At 41.5% G+C, this 20,731-nt stretch overlaps 2 protein-coding genes across 2 annotated transcripts; one reads left to right on the forward strand and one right to left on the reverse strand.

Annotated features, from left to right (window-relative positions):
* Positions 1-1,318: 1,318 nt before the first annotated feature.
* Positions 1,319-9,581, forward strand: LOC140119369 (protein kinase C theta type-like). Its single transcript, XM_072138314.1, has 4 exons — positions 1,319-1,702; positions 5,236-6,107; positions 6,243-6,279; positions 6,656-9,581. Exons 1-3 carry the CDS (start codon positions 1,415-1,417, stop codon positions 6,265-6,267), a joined length of 1,185 nt encoding a protein of 394 aa, XP_071994415.1. The 5' UTR covers positions 1,319-1,414; the 3' UTR covers positions 6,268-6,279; positions 6,656-9,581.
* A 7,080-nt stretch (positions 9,582-16,661) lies between these two features.
* Positions 16,662-20,532, reverse strand: LOC140116750 (gap junction delta-2 protein-like). The gene is made up of 2 exons (XM_072133183.1): positions 20,448-20,532; positions 16,662-18,594 (listed from the first exon to the last, which is right to left on the reverse strand). The coding sequence occupies exon 2, from the start codon at positions 18,584-18,586 to the stop codon at positions 17,522-17,524; it is 1,065 nt and encodes a 354-aa protein (XP_071989284.1). The 5' UTR covers positions 18,587-18,594; positions 20,448-20,532; the 3' UTR covers positions 16,662-17,521.
* Between the last annotated feature and the right edge of the window lie 199 nt (positions 20,533-20,731).

Here is a 20,731-nt window from a genome sequence, read left to right on the forward strand (position 1 = left end):
CCTATGGCATGGGTGCCAGAGGCGGCACTCAGAGCCCTTTCTGTGGGCACCCGGGTCATCACCCCAGCACACCAGACAGGACTCAAATAATCTTCCTCCAGTTCCAAGCAACTTAAAATATGCTGCTTTCAGTCATATTTTGATACTTACTGCGCTACTTGGGTCTGTAGGAAGAGGGAGAATGAGTAGTCAGGGACGAATTACCTTTAGAGGACCTCCTGCCGGCCCCACGATTCTCTGTGTACATAGGGACACTGGAAATTTTCCATCTTTCTACTGTGTTGCTGTCCTTAGGAGGCAAATCTGAAGTTGTTGAACAGGGAGCAATAAGTTATCGCTTTAATTTTTGGGTGGCACCTCGTGATAAATAAGGGGTTTTTGGGTTCAGTTTGGGCACTCGGCCACTAAAAGGTTTGCCATCACTGTCCTAGTAGGTCATCCTGCGCCACTGCAAGTGGGAAACCTAATGTTCAGCTCTAATATTCCTGCTTGAAAAGTCCCAAAGCAATTGATCCAATAAGAAATTACTCACTAAGGGTTCATTCAGACGGCCGTCTGGGGGGGGGCACCATTCCGTGCCTACAGCGGCATGCAACGTGTGAATGATGCCTAAACCTAATTCCAGAGAAAGCTTTATATGAAGGACTAATGAATGTATGAGTCTAATTAAACCCAATGGGGCAGATTTACTAAGGGCTTTGCGCCACTTTTCTGACAGACTTTGTACGTTCTTTTAGGTGTGAACTACTTGCACAGGTATTTAAGAAGTGTCTGCACCAAAAATGTGTTGCATGCAACCATTTTGTGTCGCAGCTGCATAAGCCACAATGGGACACAAATCAGGGGGCGTTTCGGCGCTCAGTCGGACCGTGCGCCTGATATAACTTGCAAAGTCTGTTGCACGCCCTATGTTAAAGGTGCACCACAAAAAAATTGGAGGTGCAGGGAAGTGACAGATTCATGATTTTCTTTTTAGTGAATGTGAGTAAATGTCTCGCGCACACTATTGTCACTGTCTGAGAAGCTTTCCCCTGTATCATGTCTATCTGCTGTCGGCTCTGTGCATCACTGCAGAGGCGATGACATCACTACGGTGGCCTATAGCAGAAGGTGCGATATAGTGATGTCATTGCACCTCTTACTGCAGACTAAGATGATAAAAAGTCAGGAGAGAAGAGATGTAAGAGTTATACAATACAATAATACATACAAATATATTAATTCCTCTGGACACTGTACTGCCATGTCTGCTGCCCACAGTATAGATGGTAGAGCAGGTACATGATCCTACTGGCAGGCAGGTGCCACCTGAGCATTCCGTGACCTCTGACCTGTGACCTGCACACGGCCAACTGTCAGTTACCTTCAACTGTCGAAGGCAGCGACTGGATTGGATTCTACTGGATTCCCAAAGATGGCGTCTACAGGACACAGAGAAAGCGAGAAGAAGAGGAAGAGAGAAGAAGAGATGAGAAAGAGAGAAGAGAAGAAGAGGAAGAGAGAAAAGGTGAAGAGGAAGAGAGAAGAGGACAGCGAGAGCGGATTGATGATAAAGAGGAGAGGAGAGATTGCCGGATTATTAGAGGATGACGGGCCAAGACCGGGCAGCAGCCAGGACCCTGTAACATCAAGCCCCTACCCCGACTTCTATGTCTACCGCCTCACCATCCATCAGGTGCTGGGTAGGGGCGGCTTTGGGAAAGTAAGTGGCATCATTTCTTATTGGTTACATTTTGCCTTTGCCGTTAGTTTCTGGTAACAGACGTTTTTATCCAGTGAATGTCTAGAGCTGAGAATCTCCAGTAATATTTGTAGCCATACGTATGATATGTGGGGTCACACTGAGATTGGGAAAGATACATTGCTATTGTTGTTATTTATTTGTTCCACAAAGGTCGTATTATGCTTATAGTGATGTGTTGTATTTGCTTCCTTCTGGTCAGATATTGGGTCTAATTGCTACCCATTGGATTAAATCCAATATCCATAGAGAGTAGAGCAGCAAAGGCGCCTGTAAGGAGAAAGGGTCCAACACGGATCTTCTCCTGACAACGATTGCTGCATTTGGAGTCATCACTAGGGGGAGCTCTATTTAATATACATTTTTAGTTTTCATTGAGCAGAATAAAAGCTGTATTTTTCTATCCACTGAGCTCCCCCTAGTGGTGATTGTATGCAGAAAGTTTCATCATTAAGAGATGTTTAACCCCTACGGGACTCAGCATCTTTTGGCCTAAAGGACCCATTTTTCAAATCTGCCCTGTGTCACTATAAGTGGTTATAGCGTGGGAACGCTATGAGAAATCCAGGGGATTATGAGATTGTTTTCTCGTGACACATTGTACTTCAAATTAGTTTAAAAATTTGGATGAAATCTTTTGCGTTTAGTTATGAAAAAAAACAAAATTTGGCAAAAAATTGGAAAAATTCTATATTTTCAACGTTCTAAATTCTCTACTTTTGATGCAGATAGTCATAGCACCCAAATAAATTCATAACTTACACTTCCCAAATGTCTGCTTTATGTTGGATGGTTTTTTTAAGATTCCACATATTTTACTAGAATGTTATGAGGCTCAGAATTTAGGTGCCATTTTTCACATTTTTTGTAAAATCACCGAAACCTGTATTTAGATGGACCTGCTCAACTTCTAATTGACACTGAGAGGCCTAAATAATAGCTAGACTCATAAATTACCCCATTGTGGAAACTACACCCCTCAACGTATGAAAAACCACTTTTAAGAAGTTTGTTAACCCTTTAGGTGTTTTATAGGGGTTAAAACAAAACGGAGGTGCAGTCTGCAAATTGTAATATTTTTTCACAATACACTCATTTTGGGTGGAAAATTAAACATTTACAATGGATTAAATGAAAAAAGGCTCCACAAAGTTTGATACCCAATTTCTCCCGAGTACACCGATACCCTATATGTAGTGGTAACCTGCTGTATGGGCGCACGGCCGGGCATAGGAGGGAAGGAGGCGCCATCCAGATCAGATTTGCTATGTCACATTGTACAGGCTATAATTTTTTTCTTTTTTTTATTGTGCACCTATAGGGGCTTATTTCTTTTGCCACATGAGATGCACTTTTCTGGTATGTAATTTTGGGGCATCTATAGCTAATTGGTGAGATTTAATTAACTCTTTGTTGGTGGAGGAAATGAAAATCGTAAATTTTAAGGAACATTTTTATGTGTTTTTTTTTTGGCCGTTAACCATACCATAAAAATAGTAAATTATTTTTATTCTATGAGTCGCCGCGATTACGAAAATACTTCATTTATATATATTTTTTATTTTTTCCCATTTTTACTGAATAAAAAGTAATTTGGCGAAATTGTTGCTAATTTTAGCATCACCGTCTTTCATATGCATAACTTTTTTATTTTTCACCTCACAAATCTGTTTAAGGGCTTATTTTATGCGAGAATGATTGTTCTTTTTAGTGGTTATTTTAGATTGCGTAACTTTTTTAAATCACTTTTTAGAGCATTTTTAAAGGGCATCAATAAAAAATCATCTTTTTTTCAGAGAGAGTTTTTTGAGGTTGTTTTTTACGGGGTTCACTTTGCGGATCTAATAACAATTCTGTTTTATTATGCAGATTGTTACGGACGCAGAGATACCAAATATGTGGGGGTTTTGTGTATTTTATTCAATTGTACTGAATAAAAACTAATTTGGAGAAAATCTTATTCATTTTAGCATCGCCATCTTTTCATATGCATAACTTTTTTATTTTTTGGCTGACAAATCTGGTTAGGGGCTTATTTTTTGCGAGAACAGTTCTTCTTTTTAGTGGGCTTATTTTAGAGTGCATAAAATTTTTTAAATCACTTTTTAGAGCATTTTTTATAGGGTATTAATTAAAAATTATCTTTTTTCGGAAAGTTTTTTGTGTTTTTTTCCTCCGGCGTTTACCGTGCGGGTCCAGTAATGAATCTGTTTTATTATGCAGATTGTTACGGACGTGGCAATACAAAACATGCGGGGGTTTTTTGTGTTTTTATGTTTTTTATACTTTATTAAGTGTTTTTATGGGAAAGTGACATTTTAGGGGCTTATATTTTTATGTATTTATTTTTTATTTATTATAATGTGTAGTGTTAAGTGTTTTTGCATAATTTTACTTCTACATACTTGAACTTAGACCAGTGATACTTTGATCTCTGGTTTAAGTTCAATACACTGCTCTACAATACTATTTTATTGTAGAGCAGTGTAAACTGTCTGAGCAAGCTTGCGCATGCTCAGACAGTTTGCAGTCAGAACCGGAAGGGGTCTGGCTGCCATGGAGACCGGGCAGCTCCGGGGCACATGCCAGTCCTCGGAGCTGCCCAGGAGAGGATCGGATCCCCTGGTAAGCGGCACGGGGGATCCGATCCATAGGGGGAAGACCCTTACACGCCGCGGTCATGCTTGACCGCGGCGTGTAAGGGGTCAACACCCGCGATCGGAGTCGGCTCCAATCGCGGGTGTTAGCGCAGGCTGTCAGCTGTACTAGACAGCTGACAGCCGCTGCTTCTGGTACCGGCTCCGTTCGTGAGCCGGTGCCAGAAGCAGGACGTTATAGTGCGTCCTGGTGCGCTAAGTATCTAGCCACCGGGACGTACTATAACGTCCTGGTGCCCCTAGGGGTTAAGAGACAATATTCATTGTTTTATGCCATCTGATTACGCTCCATTTTTATAAAGCATGAGGGTGAGATGGTTTAAGTGTGAGGTTTTAAATTTAAACTTTCTTGCTTCGTAAAGATATGACATGGGCTTATTGCATTCTACTATCAGGGCCTTTATGTCATGTAGATCGCTCAGTGTACCCTATAGTGGAAAAGTAATCTTCAAGGAAGAGATTGTTTTAAAATGCTGGCAACAGATTTATTAAGAAAATGATAGCATAAAATAACAGTTTCCTCTGGGTCCTCCGTTTTCCTCCCGCAATCCAAAACATACTGGTAGGTTGATTAGATTAAGGAAATGGACCAATTTGGCAACCTCTGTGCGGTGCTGCGCTTTCTTTGTTATTATAATAGTACAGAGACTCTGACACCTGTATGACCATAGCCTGACTACCGCCATTTTAAAGATTGTGCACTGGAAAGGTGAGCTGTTTGGTGCTTTATGTGAGCGGTGTACCAGACTGTCATAGCCAGAAGAAATGTCTGACCCCCAGCAGATCACTTATCTATGTAATAAATGTATAAGTATCTCCCCTTCCCATTCTCTTTAGGTGGTCCTGGCGTCATTCCCCGGCCGAAACACCTTCATGGCCGTGAAAGTTGTCCTCAAAACACCGGACAATACAGCAATGTTGATGAGAGAGCGACGGATACTCCAGACAGCCCGAGAGTGCCCATTTCTATGCCATCTGTATGCCGCACATCAGTCTCAGCACGGGGCGTATTTCATCACAGAGTATCTGTCCGGCGGCAGCCTGCAGGCGTTAATCAGAATGTGCGGCAGCTTGAACATCGATAATGTGAGATTCTACACAGCAGAGATAGTATGTGGCCTCCAATTCCTCCATGGACACAACATCGTCCACAGAGATCTAAAGCCAGGAAACATCATGCTGGATAGAAGTGGGCACATCCGCATCATCGACCTGGGCCTTGCCCGCGATGGTGTCACCTCCTCCAATAAGACCCGTGGAGTGGTGGGCACAACCTGTTTTATGGCCCCAGAGGTGCTGCTGGATGAGGAATATGACGCAGCAGTTGACTGGTGGAGCCTGGGGATTGTTGTGTCCATAATGTCATCCGGATACTCCCCATTTTACTATGGGCCCATCAGGAGTGAGGCGGTTGAGTCCATCATCACCGAAATGCCAGAAATACCACCCTGGCTGGCCTCCGATTTAAAACATCTGATTAAAAACCTGCTGCGAAAAAATCCTGAGATGCGGCTGGGTGTGTCCGGTAACATCAGACACCATCCCTTCTTTGACAGCATTGGCTGGGAGGATCTTGAGGCCGGGAGAGCACAGCCCCCATTTACACCATTCAGGGCCGTTCTGAAGAACAAACACCTGCAGTGGCCGGGAGATGAAACACCTACTAACCCCGTGGCCGAATTCTCCTACATGTCACCTAGCTGGGCCCGGTAAGATCCTTCTCCTGTACAAAGCTTACATGTAATAGTCATTACTAACCTGATGTAGTCTCTTCCATAGTCTTCTCCCTCCTGTTCTTCATTATTATTGCTCCTAACAATTACTATGTCTCTGCTTATTCTTAGGATGATGGAGAGATCCAGATTGTAAGATCTAAGACTGGTGAGTTCTCCATATATACATATCTAAGCACCTATTACAATATGTATATAGATATGAACTACAAGTAATATACAACAAATACACATTAAAACAAATTTTCCCAGAAGTTTATTTTAAGAAATTCCTCTAAATTACCTTCCATGCGTTTTTTGGAGAATCTAGTAGATCAGTATTATCCCCTCTATCTTGGATCCCTCATGGGCAGGACTAACAATACATGATATTGGAAAAGACAGTTTTGAGCTTTTTACAGAAATTTCCACACTTATATATAAGACACAAATCTCATAAGAATAAATATTTTCATGTTACATTAGTTCTCTTGTCTATATATGTACAAGTGGTAGAAGTAACATTTCCCTCTTGTGTCTTGTAGGATCAGCCCGTGCCACTGCCCAGAACTTAATGCCTCCTGTACCCACCTCTGCTGCTGTGTAAGACCTCGGCTCGCCTACAACATCCTCTCTATGACATCAGGTTGCTGTACATTTCCATCATGACGTTGCCTCGGTGCTTGGCTTCGATCCTCTGATATCCGGCAGCGTCTGACATCACTTCCCTCCTGAAGAAACGTCCGGCTCCTGGAGAGACCTGTGTGTCCTGCTCAGCACAGGCCTGGTAAGTTACACACACTACACACACATAGATACACTGATAGACACTTAGATAGATGTAGGTATAGACACACATATAGATATATAGGATAGGTGTAGATATTGGCTTTGGTCCTGGGAATTGTTCCGATCGCCATATTTGGGGTCAGGAAGGAATTTTTCCACCTTGAGGAGCATTGGTTTGCTCATCAAGGAGGTTTTTGCCTTCCTCAGGATCATACAGAGCCATAAATAGGTATAGTATGATAGATTTACAATCCTAAAAAAATATAATTTACCGTATATACTCGAGTATAAGCCGTCCCAAGTATAAGCCGAGGCCCCTAATTTTACCACAAAAACCTGGCAAAACATATTTTTTTTACTCGAGTATAAGCCGAGTTTGGGTTCTCAGCACATTTTTTTGTGCTAAAAAACTAGGCTTATACTCGAGTATATATGGTATATAGAAAAAATTAGAAAAGTTAAAATATAGATTTCCCCTCCCCTCTCATACTAGGATAAATAATGGCGGTTATAATCTGGATAGTGTAGGTTAGATGATGGTATTTGATCCTGGGAATTATTCTGACCCCCATATGTGGGGTTAGGAAGGAGTTTTTTGCCTTCCTCTGGATCAACTAGTTTTAGTGCTAAAGCTCTTTAAATTATTATTAACTATTTATATAAATAAAATAAAGAATAACCCCACCCCGAAGTAATAGGTGTAGTCTCATAATAATAATTTACATAGAAAATATTAGAGAAGTAAAAATGTAGACCCCCTCACACACTAGATAAGATAATGTGGGTTATAAAGTGGATCGTGAAGATAAGTAATTATTAATTAATATAAATAAGAAAAGAAATCTTAAAATCTAAAAAAAATAGGTGTAGTCTAATAATAATGATTTACATAGAAAATATTAGAGAAGTAAAAATATAGACCCCCTCACACACTAGATAAGATAATGTGGGTTATAAAGTGGATAGTGTAGGTAAGTAATTATTAATTAATATAAATAAGAAAAAAAATCTAAAAATCTAAAAAAAAAAAATAGGTGTAGTTTAATAATAATGATTTACATAGAAAGTAAAAAATATAGACCCCCCTCACACACTAGGTAAGATAATGTGGGTATAAAGTGGATAGTGCGGGCAGCTAAGTACCGTATTTTTTGGATTATAAGAAAAAATCTTTCTTGCTAAGGTGAGCTATGTGTGTGAATAGCTGAGCTGTGTGTGTATAGGTGAGCTGGGTATGTGTGTGTATAGCTGAGCTGTATGTGTGTGTATAGCTGAGCTGTGTGTGTTGTGTGTATAGCTGGGATGTGTGTGTTTTGTGCATAGCTAAGCTGTGTGTGTTGTGTGTATAGCTGAGGTGTGTGTGTTTTGTGTATAGCTAAGCTGTGTATGTTGTGTGTATAGCTGAGCCGTGTGTGTTGTGTGTATAGCTGAGCTGTGTGTGTTGTGTGTATAGCTGAGCTGTGTGTGTTGTGTGTATAGCTGAGCCGTGTGTGTTGTGTGTATAGCTGAGCTGTGTGTGTTGTGTGTATAGCTGAGCTGTGTGTGTGTTGTTTGAATAGCTGAGCTGAGTGTGTGTGTATAGCTGAGCTGTGTGTGTATAGGTGAGCTGTGTGTGCATAGCTGAGCTGTGTGTGTTGTATGTGTGTATAGCTAAGCTGTGTGTGTTATGTGAGAGTGTATAGCTGAGCTGTGTGTGTATAGCTGAGCTGTGTGTGTTGTGTGTGAGTGTATAGCTGAGCTGTGTGTGTGTAGCTAAGCTGTGTGTGTATAGCTGAGCTGTGTGTGTGTTGTGTGTGTATAGCTGGCTGTGTGTGTGTGTATGTATAGCTGAGCTGTGTGTTGTGTGTATAGCTGAGCCGTGTGTGTTGTGTGTATAGCTGAGCTGTGTGTGTTGTGTGTATAGCTGAGCTGTGTGTGTGTGTTGTGTGTAAAGCTGGCTGAGTGTGTGTCTATAGCTGGGCTGTGTGTGTGTGTGTATAGGTGAGCTGTGTGTGTGTGTTGTGTGTAAAGCTGGCTGAGTGTGTGTGTATAGCTGGGCTGTGTGTGTGTGTGTATAGGTGAGCTGTGTGTGTATAGCTAGCTGTGTGTGTCCATAACTGAGCTGTGTTTGTCTATAGCTGAGCTGTGTGTGTTGTGTGTGAGTGTATAGCTTAGCTGTGTGTATGTATAGCTTAGCTGTGTGTATGTATAGCTGAGCCGTGTGTGTGTATAGCAGATCTGTGTGTGTTGTGTGTGTATAGCTGAGGTGTGTGTGTGTGTGTGTGTATGTATAGCTGAGCTGTGTGTGTGTATGTATAGCTGTGTGTGCGTGTGTAGCTGAGCTTTAGTGCGACCAACAGGGATATTTCAATTGGTGTAAAATACAGTTTTCCTTTTTTTGGAAGCCTCAAACTGGGGTGCGTCCTATAGTAAGAAGTGTCTTATAGTCCGAAAAATACGGGTAATTATTAATTAATATAAATAAGAAAAAAAATATAAAAATATAAAAATTTAGGCATAGTCTCATAATAATCATTTACATAGAATATAATAGATAAGTAAATATATATTCCCCCCATACACTGGGTTAGATAATGTAGGTTATAACGCGGATAGTGTGGGTAAGTGATCATTAAAGGGGTTTTCCCATCAAGGCATTTACATTTAATTAAATTCATTTGCCTTATGTAAACATTTCTTCAATTGGATGTTAATAAAAAGAATGTTCCTGTGTGAAGATCATTTCTCATAAATGTAGTCATGTTGTCCCTTAGAAACGAGATATCTTCCTCGGATACGACCACCTTACACTCTGGCTGCGGTGGCCAGACTTGCGCTATAGAGTCCTGCCGGACCACCAGGATTCAGCAATCACTACCACAGGACGGCTGTAGGACCTGCAGTAACTCCCAGAACATTTCATATACAAAATCAATTTGTTTCTTTGTGCAATCACTCCAGCAGAGGTGGCCAAATCCGAGGACCATATCACTACATTTATGAGAAATTATCTTCACACAGAAACATTTTTTTTTAATAACATCCAATTGAAGAAATGTTTATATATGGCAGATTAATGAAACTGAATGTGAGTGCCCAGATGAGAATACCTCATTTATAATTAACAAAAAAAATATAAAAAGCTAAAAAAAGTGAAAATTCATAATTTTTATATTTTATGAATAAATAGTAAAACAGATAATAGTAATATAGCTTAGATTTATAAAATAAAATACACAAAATATTAAAAACAAAATAGATAGCTATAAATAAAATATTTTCCCCTCCCCCTTACATCGTGGTGTCTGTGTCTTTATTTGCCTTGGATTTCCATGTAGTGATCTAATACACGGGTCACCACAGTCGTCCGTGGTACATCCAGTCCTGGGTCGCACCCAAAGAACTTTAGGAAAAATAACCACCCCTTCCCCCAGTAGTCCGCTTCTCCTCTGTGTGACCACTGTACGCTGAGCTGAAGCCGGCAGACGTGATGATGTCATCACACTGTGTCTGTCGGCATCAGAGCTGCGCACTGCACGGAGTAGAGGAGAAGAAAACTGCAGGTGACTCAGGGGTGGGGAATGGTGAATATATCATTTGTTTTGTAATTATTCACAGTGAAAAGAAGTAGGGAGTGCGGGTGGTGATCTGCATGGAGGGGGCATACATTGGGAGGCTACAGGTAGGTGGCCATTATAAGTGTGGGTGGGGCTAGAGAAAAGGGAGTGTTATGATCCCCCTTTTTCTATGTCCAGCCCTTATAAGGAGAGGCCTACAGAAAAGGGGGCATTATATCAAGGAGGCTACAAGAAGTGGAGCACTATAAGGAGAAGGCTTCATTAAATAGGGCACTATATGGAGGAGACTACAGAAGTGAGGGTACTATAATGAGGAGGGATGAGAAGGGGGAATCAGGAAAGAGCATTGTAAAGGGGAACACTCACACAGCACATACATAGAGGGACTTACTTGCATCTTTAGTAGGCCGTAAATTGGGTGTCTGTGGTGTTGGGCGGTTAGCTGGCTGTGGCATTAGGTGGGCGGTGCATGGCATTCGGCTGGTGGGTGGGCCATTGCATCAGGTGAGTGAGCGGGCGGTGGCATCGGGCGGGCTGTGGTAACCAGTGGGCGTGTGTGGCACCCGGTGGGCAGGCAGCGGCAGCAGCGGGCTTGGCTGTCGGTGGGCGGGCGGGCCATGGCAGCGGGCTGTGGCAGCAGTGGGTGAGCCGTGCAGCGGCAGTGGCAGGTGTTTGATTTTATTAGGCCCCAAAAGGAAAAAGATTAAAATTTTCTCAAAAAAGTTTAACCCCTAAGTTTTGTAAGGGATTAAATATGAAACAACCCCCCCCCCCCAAAATGTGTACTATTATTTCTGACAAGTATAAAATTACACCACATCTGCATATAAAATGTTGTATGGGCGCATAGAAGAGGGAAAGAGCCTTCTAGAAGACAAATTTGACAGAAATCTTTTACATGCATTTGGAGAGCCCTACTGGTATAAAACAGAGGAGAACCCAAAAAGTGACCCTACTTTTTGAATGCACATAATGTATAATATGTGTATTTGCCCCTACAGGTGTATGATCCAATTAGGCCCTAAAAAGGAAAAGGTGAATATTTTCCTATAAAGGCCACTTTTACCCCTAATTTTTGTAAGCCACAAGGGATAATATGCCCTGCATGTGACGTCCTGTATGTGGTTCCCATTATGTGATGCCCTGTATGTGATGCCGTTATGTGACGCCCAGTACGTGATGCCTGTTATGTATCATAGTTTATACGGTTGAAAAAAGACACTTGTCCATCAAGTTCAACCAGGGAAGAGAAGGGATTGGATGAGGTATGGATTTAGGGAACAATTCTATATAACATAACCATCAATGTTATTTAGGTGTAAAAAGACATCTAGACCCTTTTTGGAGCTCTCTGCTGTCCCTGCTGTGACCAGCGCCTGAGCTCGGCTATTCCACAGATTGACAGTTCTCATAGTAAAAAAGCCCTGTTGCCTGCGGTGATTAAACCTTGATTTCTCCAAACGGAGACAGTGCCCACTCGTCTTTTAATTTGATTTAATCTGAAACAATTTACCACCATAATTTTTGTGGTGTATGGAATGCCCTGTATGTGGTGTCCATTATGTAATGTCCAGTTTGTGCCACTGTGAAATGTCAGCTCTCTGATTAGGAAGCCATGTTTACTAACGTGAGAAAGACCATATATGTGATCCTAACCGCGAGCCAGAAAAAACAGCAGGGCTCAGAAATGATAAAGCACTTGGAATATAAATAAACAGGGGCGGATTGGGAATTTAAAATGGCAAAAACTGGAAAAAACTGGAAAAGTGGCCCCATTTTATGGGCGGAGTCATAACAAGTGGGTGTGGTCAGACAATGTGGGTAGAGTTATAACAGACAAATTGTTGGTAGATGCCCTTAATGCAAAACAAGAACATGTTTTGCTAGTAAGTGAGTCTAATGTGCAAGGAATGTGACCTGTCGATCAGTAAATGATGCAAACACACGACCCGATAAGTCTTAAATGCCTTTCCCCTGTGCAATACATGTACAATTGAGAGAAAGAATATATTGATACTGCCTCCTATTTACAAGAATAATGCTACAATAACACATTTAGAATAACACATTCAATCTTGCCTTCTATATACAAAATAAAACTACTACAATACCTTCTCCCATATACAACTTCTATAATCCTGCCCCCTATGTACAAGAATATAATCACTATAATACTGCTCTCTATGTACAAGAATATAACTACTATAATACTGCCCCCCATGTACAGGAATATAACTACTATAATACTGCCCCCTATGTACAAGAATATAATTACTATAATCCTGCCCCCTATGTACAAGAATATAATTACTATAATACTGCCCCCTATGTACAAGAATATAACTACTATAATACTGCCCCCTATGTACAAGAATATAACTACTATAATCCTGCCCCCTATGTACAAGAATATAATTACTATAATACTGCTCTCTATGTACAAGAATATAATTACTATAATACTGCCCCCTATGTACAGGAATATAATTACTATAATACTGCCCCCTATGTACAAGAATATAACTACTGTAATACTGCCCTATATGTATAGTAATATAACTACTATAATACTGCCCCCTATGTACAAGAATATAACTACTATAATACTGCCCTATATGTATAGTAATATAACTACTATAATACTCCCCCTTATGTACAAGAATATAACTACTATAATACTGCCCCCTATGTACAAGGATATAACTACTATAATAATACTGCCCCCTATTATGTACAAGGATATAACTACTGTAATACTGCCCCCTATTATGTACAATGATATAACTACTATAATAATCCCCCTATGTACAAGAATATAATTACTATAATACTGCCACCTATGTACAGTAATATAACTACTATAATACTACCCCCTGTGTACAGGAATATAACTACTATAATACTGCTCCTTATGTACAGGAATATAACTACTGTAATACTGTCCCCTATGTGCAAGAATATAATTACTATAATACTGCCCCCAATGTACAAGAATATAACTACTATAATACTGCCCCCTATGTACAAGAATATAACTACTATAATACTGCCCCCTGTGTTCATGAATATAACTACTATAATACTGCCCTATGTACAAGAATATAACTACTATAATACTGCCCCCTATGTACAAGAATATAACTACTATAATACTGCCCCCTAGGTATGGGAATACAACTACTATTATTAGTTGCCAGCCCTCCCCCCCCCCAGTATATAGCCAGCCAGCCCCCCCTAGTATATAGCCAGCCCCCCCCCGCATATAGCCAGCCAGCCCCCCTCAGTACATAGCCAGCCAGCCCCCTCTCAGTACATAGCCAGCCCCCCTCAGTATATAGCCAGCCAGCCCCCTCTCAGTATATAGCCAACCGCCCCCCCCCCCTCAATACATAGCCAGCCCCCCTCGGTCGTGCGCTTGGTGTGCCGAAGCTGCTTTACATATAAAGATTAAAAAGTTTTTAAACCGCAATACAGCGGTTTATAACAATAACAAAAATATGCTCCGGCACAAGCACACCCTGAGCTGGTGCTCGGTATTTCAAGCTTACAACTACTATTTCACGTGGTAGGTTTCCTTTAAAGGGGTATTCCGGGAATCGGCATAATTTGTATACAAAGGGGTCCTTAAAATATAAGCTAATATGTAATTAGTTGTTATTTATACATTTTCCACCCCTAAGCAGAAAAATGCTGCTGACATACACTGAAATGAAGCATTAAAATGCTACTGGCCCTTTAATCAGTCCGTTAATTTCCTCCGCGCGGAGATGACACAGGACAAAAGATGGCCGCTGGTCACATGTCCACATCACATGTCCTGCACCAGCCTAGATAGGTCATGTGATCACCACTATGTTTGGTTGTAGTCGGTTGGTTACAGTGCATCCAGTGTGACCAGTGTTGTGGTGATGTGCAGAGATGGCAGTAACACATCATTACTATGTTAACAAAGCAAAAAAGTTTGTTAGATCACTGGAAACAGAGCATAAGAAGTAGGAGTAACTGAGCACTTAAGGATCATGGGACTTGTAGTTTCCAGTGGTGTCCATCTTGGTGATAACTCCGCCTACTTTAGAGAGGCCATAACATTTTTTGAATCATAAAATCAAACTTTTTAAACTCCATTTTGTAACTAATGACATTGAGTTTTGTTATATTCATTTATTTATAGCATTCATATTCCCGGAATACCCCTTTAAGCATATATACTTAATGCATACTAAAATTTTTGCTTCTCTCGTTTTGCTAATCGTTATTCCCATTTTATATCAATGGCACCAAAAGGTTATGAAAAGGTAGTTGTCAAGTAAGTAGGACTGTGTTGTACTTCCCATAATATGGTGTGAAAAATCTTCTCCCCTAGTCCATTGCACCATAAGATACAGACACAAGTACAATTCTAAATATGGATTTACACACAGTTTATTTTACAGCAAGGTTAATGTACAGACTTATGTATAACCACACATGTGCAGAAATAGTCAAACACCACACACTGAGGAAGATATATCAATGCAAATGAGACAACTTTCTGTCATAAATCATGTGAACTGTTGTGTACTGTCCTGTGAACCTGCTCAATAAAATCTTGTTGAACCATAAACACATTGAAAAATTTTCTATTTGGGTCAAGTGCACTATACCATGTTTTAGGTACGGAATAAGCAAATACGTTTTTTAGTGTGGGAAATGGAAAACTATACCAGCGGTCCTACCTCAACATCTAGGTCTGACTTTCAGGAAGCCTAGTGATGTGGGATAAAAGCCAAATCAATTGGTATTTTCCAAAAGGAATAAATACCCAACTGTAGACAGAACTGCATTGTAGTAGTAAGAAGATTGCTGCTGCCAATGTGCCTGGATTTTTTCCTTTAGGGTAGGCATAATTTTCCTTTGCAACCCTGGAAAACCTATTAGCATATTCCTTACCCAAAAACTCCAGCAGAGCATGCATGGATTTTAAGCATCCATGTGCCTTTAAAAGATAACTAGCAAAGGCAATCTCCTTAAAGGAAACCTACCACTTCTGAAGGTAGGTATGAGATGTAAACACCGGGCACCAGCTCAGGGTGAGCTGGTGCCGGAGCTTACCTTAGCTAGGGTTTTAAACAGCTATATCGCGGTTTAAACACATTTTGATTTACAGCCCCGAGGTAGCCTCCATAGGAAGTGCCGGAGGCGTCACGTGCGCACGGCCGCGCGCAGCGCCGAAGCTACCTCGGGGCTGTAAATCAAAATGTGTTTAAACCGCGATATAGCTGTTTAAAACCCTAGCTAAGGTAAGCTCCGGCACCAGCTCACCCTGAGCTGGTGCCCGGTGTTTACATCTAATACCTACCTTCAGAAGTGGTAGGTTTCCTTTAAGGATAAAGACCAATTTTTAGGACACATCTGCCCAAAAGAAGTGATGCATTTTTTCGATAAGTAAGAAAGTCACTTGGTAACATTGTTGACCACATATCTTCTTTGAAAAGTGTTGGGAATCAGGGGGATGGAGATTCTAACATTGGGGCACATTTACTAAGGGTCCGCAGCCGCGAATCCGTCGGGTTTTTCCCAAATATTTCCGCTTTGCACTGTATTTCACGGGATTGTGGCGCACGCGATCGATTTTTGGCGCAATCGCGCTGACTTTCGCGCGACAGAAATCGGGGGGCGTGGCCACCGGACAACCCGAAGGATTCGGAAAAACCGCAGAATTTAAAAAGCCATTTGTGTCGCAAGATCAAGCACTCACATACACCAGAAAAAAGCAGGTGAACTCCAGCGGACCTCGGCGCAGCAGCGACACCTGGTGAATATCGGCGCACGGACCTTAGTGAATCCCGGCAGAACTCGAATCAGCATCGGAGAACCCGCCGCTGGATCGCGACTGGACCGGGTAAGTAAATGTGCCCCATTGTGTTCATAGTGTGTACTATGAAGATGAATCTGACAAGTCGTTAGTGTTAAAGCGATATTTCATATTGAAAATTCAGTCTGCTCTGCAGAGCAGGAGGAGCTGAGCAGATTAAATATTTTGCATAACATGACACTAAAATATAATAGCTTATCTTGGCTTGCAGTTTTACTCTTTGACTGACAGGTATCCCATACAGATATTGGGGCTCATTTACTTACCCGGTCCAGTCGCGTTCCCGCGGCGCGTTCTCCGACAAGGATTCAGGTTCTGCCGGGATTCACTAAGGTCGTGTGCCCAAGTACCTGCAGGTGTCGCTGCTGCGCCACGGTCCGCTTGAGTTCACCTGCTTCTTTCCGGTGCATTTGAGTGTTTGATCTTGAGAAACATTTAATTTTTTAAATTCCGCGGTTTTTCCGAATCCGTCAGGTTGTCTGACGACCACGCCGCCGATTTCAGTCGCGTGAAAGCCGGCACGAAACCTGATGGAAATGCGGCCGTGGAGCCCTTAGTAAATGAGCACCATTCTGTCTAATACTGCATGGGACTGCCTAATGGACTCCTAAACCTCAAATTTTCAGTACATAAAATTGATAATTGACGAACGACATAATGGGGGTCATTTACTAAGGGCCCGATTCGTGTTTTCCCGACGTGTTACCCGAATATTTCTGATTTGCGCCGATTGTACCTGAATTGCCCCGGGATTTTGGCGCACGCAATCGGATTGTGGCGCATCGGCACCGGCATGCACGCGACGGAAATCGGGGGGCGTGGCCGAACGAAAACCCGACGGATTCGGAAAAACCGCCGCATTTAAAAAAGGAAATTGTGTCGCGGAGCTTGCACTCACCTTCATCCAGGACAGGATCGTGAACTTCAGTGCATTTCAGGGAACTTCAGCGCAGCAGCGCCACCTGGTGGACGTCGGAGGATTTACCTTGATGAATCCCGGCCGGACCCGAATCCAGCGCAGAGAACGCGCCGCTGGATCGCGAACGGACCGGGTAAGTAAATCTGCCCCAATATCTTTTCCCATAAAAGTGTATATATTGATCAACTTAGCCCCCTGTGCTCTATGGTGCCAGCAGATGAGATAGAATGTTCAATGTGAAAGGTTTCCCTAAGGTTCTTCCTAAGGTAATCAATGTACCGATTTTCACATTTTACAGCCAGGATTTATTAATCTTGGCTATTTTAGCTTTGTTACTGTGCTTTATATCTGGACTTTGTCTTGAGGTAGAATCATCATTATCGTCATTAGTAAATGATATTGTACTTGTAGGTGGGGAGGGTAGAAAACCCATCTTTTCTGGAGATAGACTCGAAGATGTCTTCAAGACGAAGCGTTCCTGAATAGTGTCTTTTAAGTGAATAAGCAGGCTATTTTGCTCTGGGTGAAGCACTATGGGCCTCTTCTTCTTTTTGCTCTTGAATTCACAGCAGGTGTTACAGGCAACTGCTAAGATCCGAAATACATAGAACCATCCCAAATAATGCAACTCTACAATGTTCAGTATAAAACACCCAAGACCAACTCCAAACATAAAGTTAAGAAAGACTGTCTTCTCAGTAGCCCTGGAGACAAAGCAGTCAGTCTGGGTGGGACAAGGGTAAGAACGGCACTGGAAAAGATGAGGAACTTCAAAACCATACAGATAGTATTGCCCGACTAAGAATACCATTTCCATAATGGACCTGAGGACCACATGAACGATGTAAATTATATGCATCCTATCAAACACTGGGATAGGACCTTGGATGGGATCCATAGCAATTTTTGGTCTAAACCTGTCTCCTTTCCTGGTTACATCTTTAACCTCTACAGGTTCGTTGGCTCCAGGATCATTTAGAAAATTTTCTCCGACTGATAAACTCTGAAGAAGTTCCATGATGTAGGCCCTTTCCAGATCACTTTTCTCATCTTTAGCAATTTTATGGAGGACATAGATTATGTAAAAGATGGAAGGTGTGGACACCAAGACAATTTGAAATATCCAGAACCTTAGATGTGAGACCGGAGCAAAGCTATCATAGCAGACGTTGTTACAACCTGGTTGAAGGGTATTGCAGGTGAATTTGGACTGTTCATCTCCGTACATAGCATCTCCTACCAACGTAACTAAGAGAATTCTGAAAATGAGAAGCATTGTCAGCCATATTTTGCCGATAACTGTTGAGTGGTTCTGGACCTCTGTTAAAAGGCGACCTAAGATCGACCAGTCGCCCATTTTCTAACCTAGATATAAAGAAATAATAGGTCGTTAATTACAATGTGGACCATATTACGTCAAGTCAAGATAACTGTAAGGTCACAAAATAATGATCATAAGTGATAACATATTTAAATAGGGAAAATCTTCTAAAAATATATAAAAAAAACTACACTAACATTAGCCATATAACCAAGCTCAGCTCCAGGTTTCATTAGGCTCCTGGGCGTCAGAGCCTCAGTGGGCCCCTTTGCAGTGAACACACATAGAGGCATTAAAAAATCAGAAACTAAAACAGTCTCCTGTTTACTAGTTTATCATAACAAACAGCCCCTTAAGGGTTATTTTATATAAGCTCCCCTCACACCATGGATTCCTTATGTACAGCCTTATGTGGGGCCCCCAGCAGCTCTGGGCCCTGGCACTTGCCCAAGGATGCCCAGTGCTGGCGCCAGCCCTGCATACAACCTAAAAGGTTATTACTCAACCCCATCATTTATTCAGGAATGGCAAGCCATGATAGGTTTATGGAGCCCTTCTTTCTCTTTGCAGAAAGAAGATGCTGAAGGTGTACTGAGTCAGGATTCTGGATTCTTTTCTTCTTAGGGACGTAGGAGGATTCTGGCAACATCTTCTTTCCCATTTAGAACAATGTACACTTGTCCAAGGAAAGAGTGCAAGCATATAGGAGTCTAGGAAAGGCTGCTGGGACCAATGCAAAAACAAGTTCCATATACCCTGGTGTCTTCATATGGGAAAAAGACACCATATAAGCCCAATAAAGCTTTTGTAACAGCACCCATGTGCAGTAGTGGTTTATAATATAGGCGCTTTGGGTGGTAGCCAGGGCCCAAACATTCTTGGGGACCCATGGCTTCCCAACCAACCACCAAGTTTTATACCTAGAAGGACCTTTACCCATAAAATCCTCGTACATCTGTTCCTTCTCTCACTATGGATGCACACAAGAGCCATTTCAGGACCTTTGAAGGTCTTCTAAAGATCCTGAAAACGCAGATTGAAGGTAGATGAGACGCATCACCCATTCTCCAAGACACTTGGTTCTAGTACCATAAGTAGTTAGTGATTCCAGACTTGTAGGGGCTATAATATTCATACAGCCCAGGGCCCATGGAGGTCTTATCCAGCTCTGCCTTCTCACAGCTATGAGAAGAATAAGTTTTTCTAATGACATTGATGGTGACAGAGACAATAATACTGCAGACTATAGAGTTGTACATTTCTGCAAAAGTAATTGTCTTCAAGAAAATGGCTCAAGTGATTACATACCTAAAACATATTAGTATAAACCAAAACACTGCATATTATGTAGGTAGCCACAATGACGCAATATTAATATTTTACCTACCAAAATATCTCTAGGCATTTACATTCCACATGACCTACAGATCGGAACGGCAGATTAGGAACAACTCACTAATTCAGATACACGGATGTGATCTTGGCTTTTTGAGAAGAAGAGGAACATGTAGCCATTCCGTATGCCACAAATATCAGGAGTCCTATAGCTTCATATTTTATCTAATTGATAATATCTGAATACTTATAAATTGTCACCAGTCCATTAAATGTAGAAATTCAGAAAATAAAGTGTCCACTAGTTGGGTAGAAGTTATTAAAATAAAGCATTTAGTAAACTGGTTGTTATTATTTTTGTGGGTGTTAATAGTCGCTAGAATTGTTTTAGTTAAAACTTTTGCAACCAAAAATGATAACAATGATTATAAGAAAAGATAATATTGTGTTATGGGCATTGCATAGTGTGGGGTATTCTTTATAATTGCCCTATGTTCTCCCAATTGTATAGGAAGTAAGTGCAAACCATTCTGCTGCAGGGTTATAAATATTCCAGACTTACCGTATTGTGTGTGTCTCGCATAGGTGATAGTCACATCGTGTGGCTCCAGGTTGGATCAGTCTGGGTGTGCTGGACTGTCACTCTGGGCCACTGTTGGGAGAATAGGCTGACAGCACACATCCAAATTGTTTAGCGCACACGCTCATTGTACTCTATAGGAGGACAAAAAGGTTTAATTTACAGTGAGTGACAAAGACACAAGTGTGACATGGGGTCATTACCTTTTTTTGCAGTTATTCTGCAACTCAGCACAACAGAACATGCCAGAAAGAGGCAAAGAGAAG

Source organism: Engystomops pustulosus, chromosome 2 (genome assembly GCF_040894005.1).
Source record: "Engystomops pustulosus chromosome 2, aEngPut4.maternal, whole genome shotgun sequence".
In the NCBI taxonomy this organism is placed as follows: domain Eukaryota; kingdom Metazoa; phylum Chordata; class Amphibia; order Anura; family Leptodactylidae; genus Engystomops; species Engystomops pustulosus.

What these genes read in the sequence shown, in the direction of transcription:
- LOC140119369 (XM_072138314.1), top strand. Translation starts at nt 1,415, where the DNA reads ATGGCGTCTACAGGACACAGAGAAAGCGAGAAGAAGAGGAAGAGAGAA. An exon ending in GTAGGGGCGGCTTTGGGAAA is followed by an intron (nt 1,703 to 5,235) that starts GTAAGTGGCATC and finishes CATTCTCTTTAG; the next exon opens with GTGGTCCTGGCGTCATTCCC. An exon ending in ATGTCACCTAGCTGGGCCCG is followed by an intron (nt 6,108 to 6,242) that starts GTAAGATCCTTC and finishes GCTTATTCTTAG; the next exon opens with GATGATGGAGAGATCCAGAT.
- LOC140116750 (XM_072133183.1), bottom strand. Translation starts at nt 18,586, where the DNA reads ATGGGCGACTGGTCGATCTTAGGTCGCCTTTTAACAGAGGTCCAGAAC.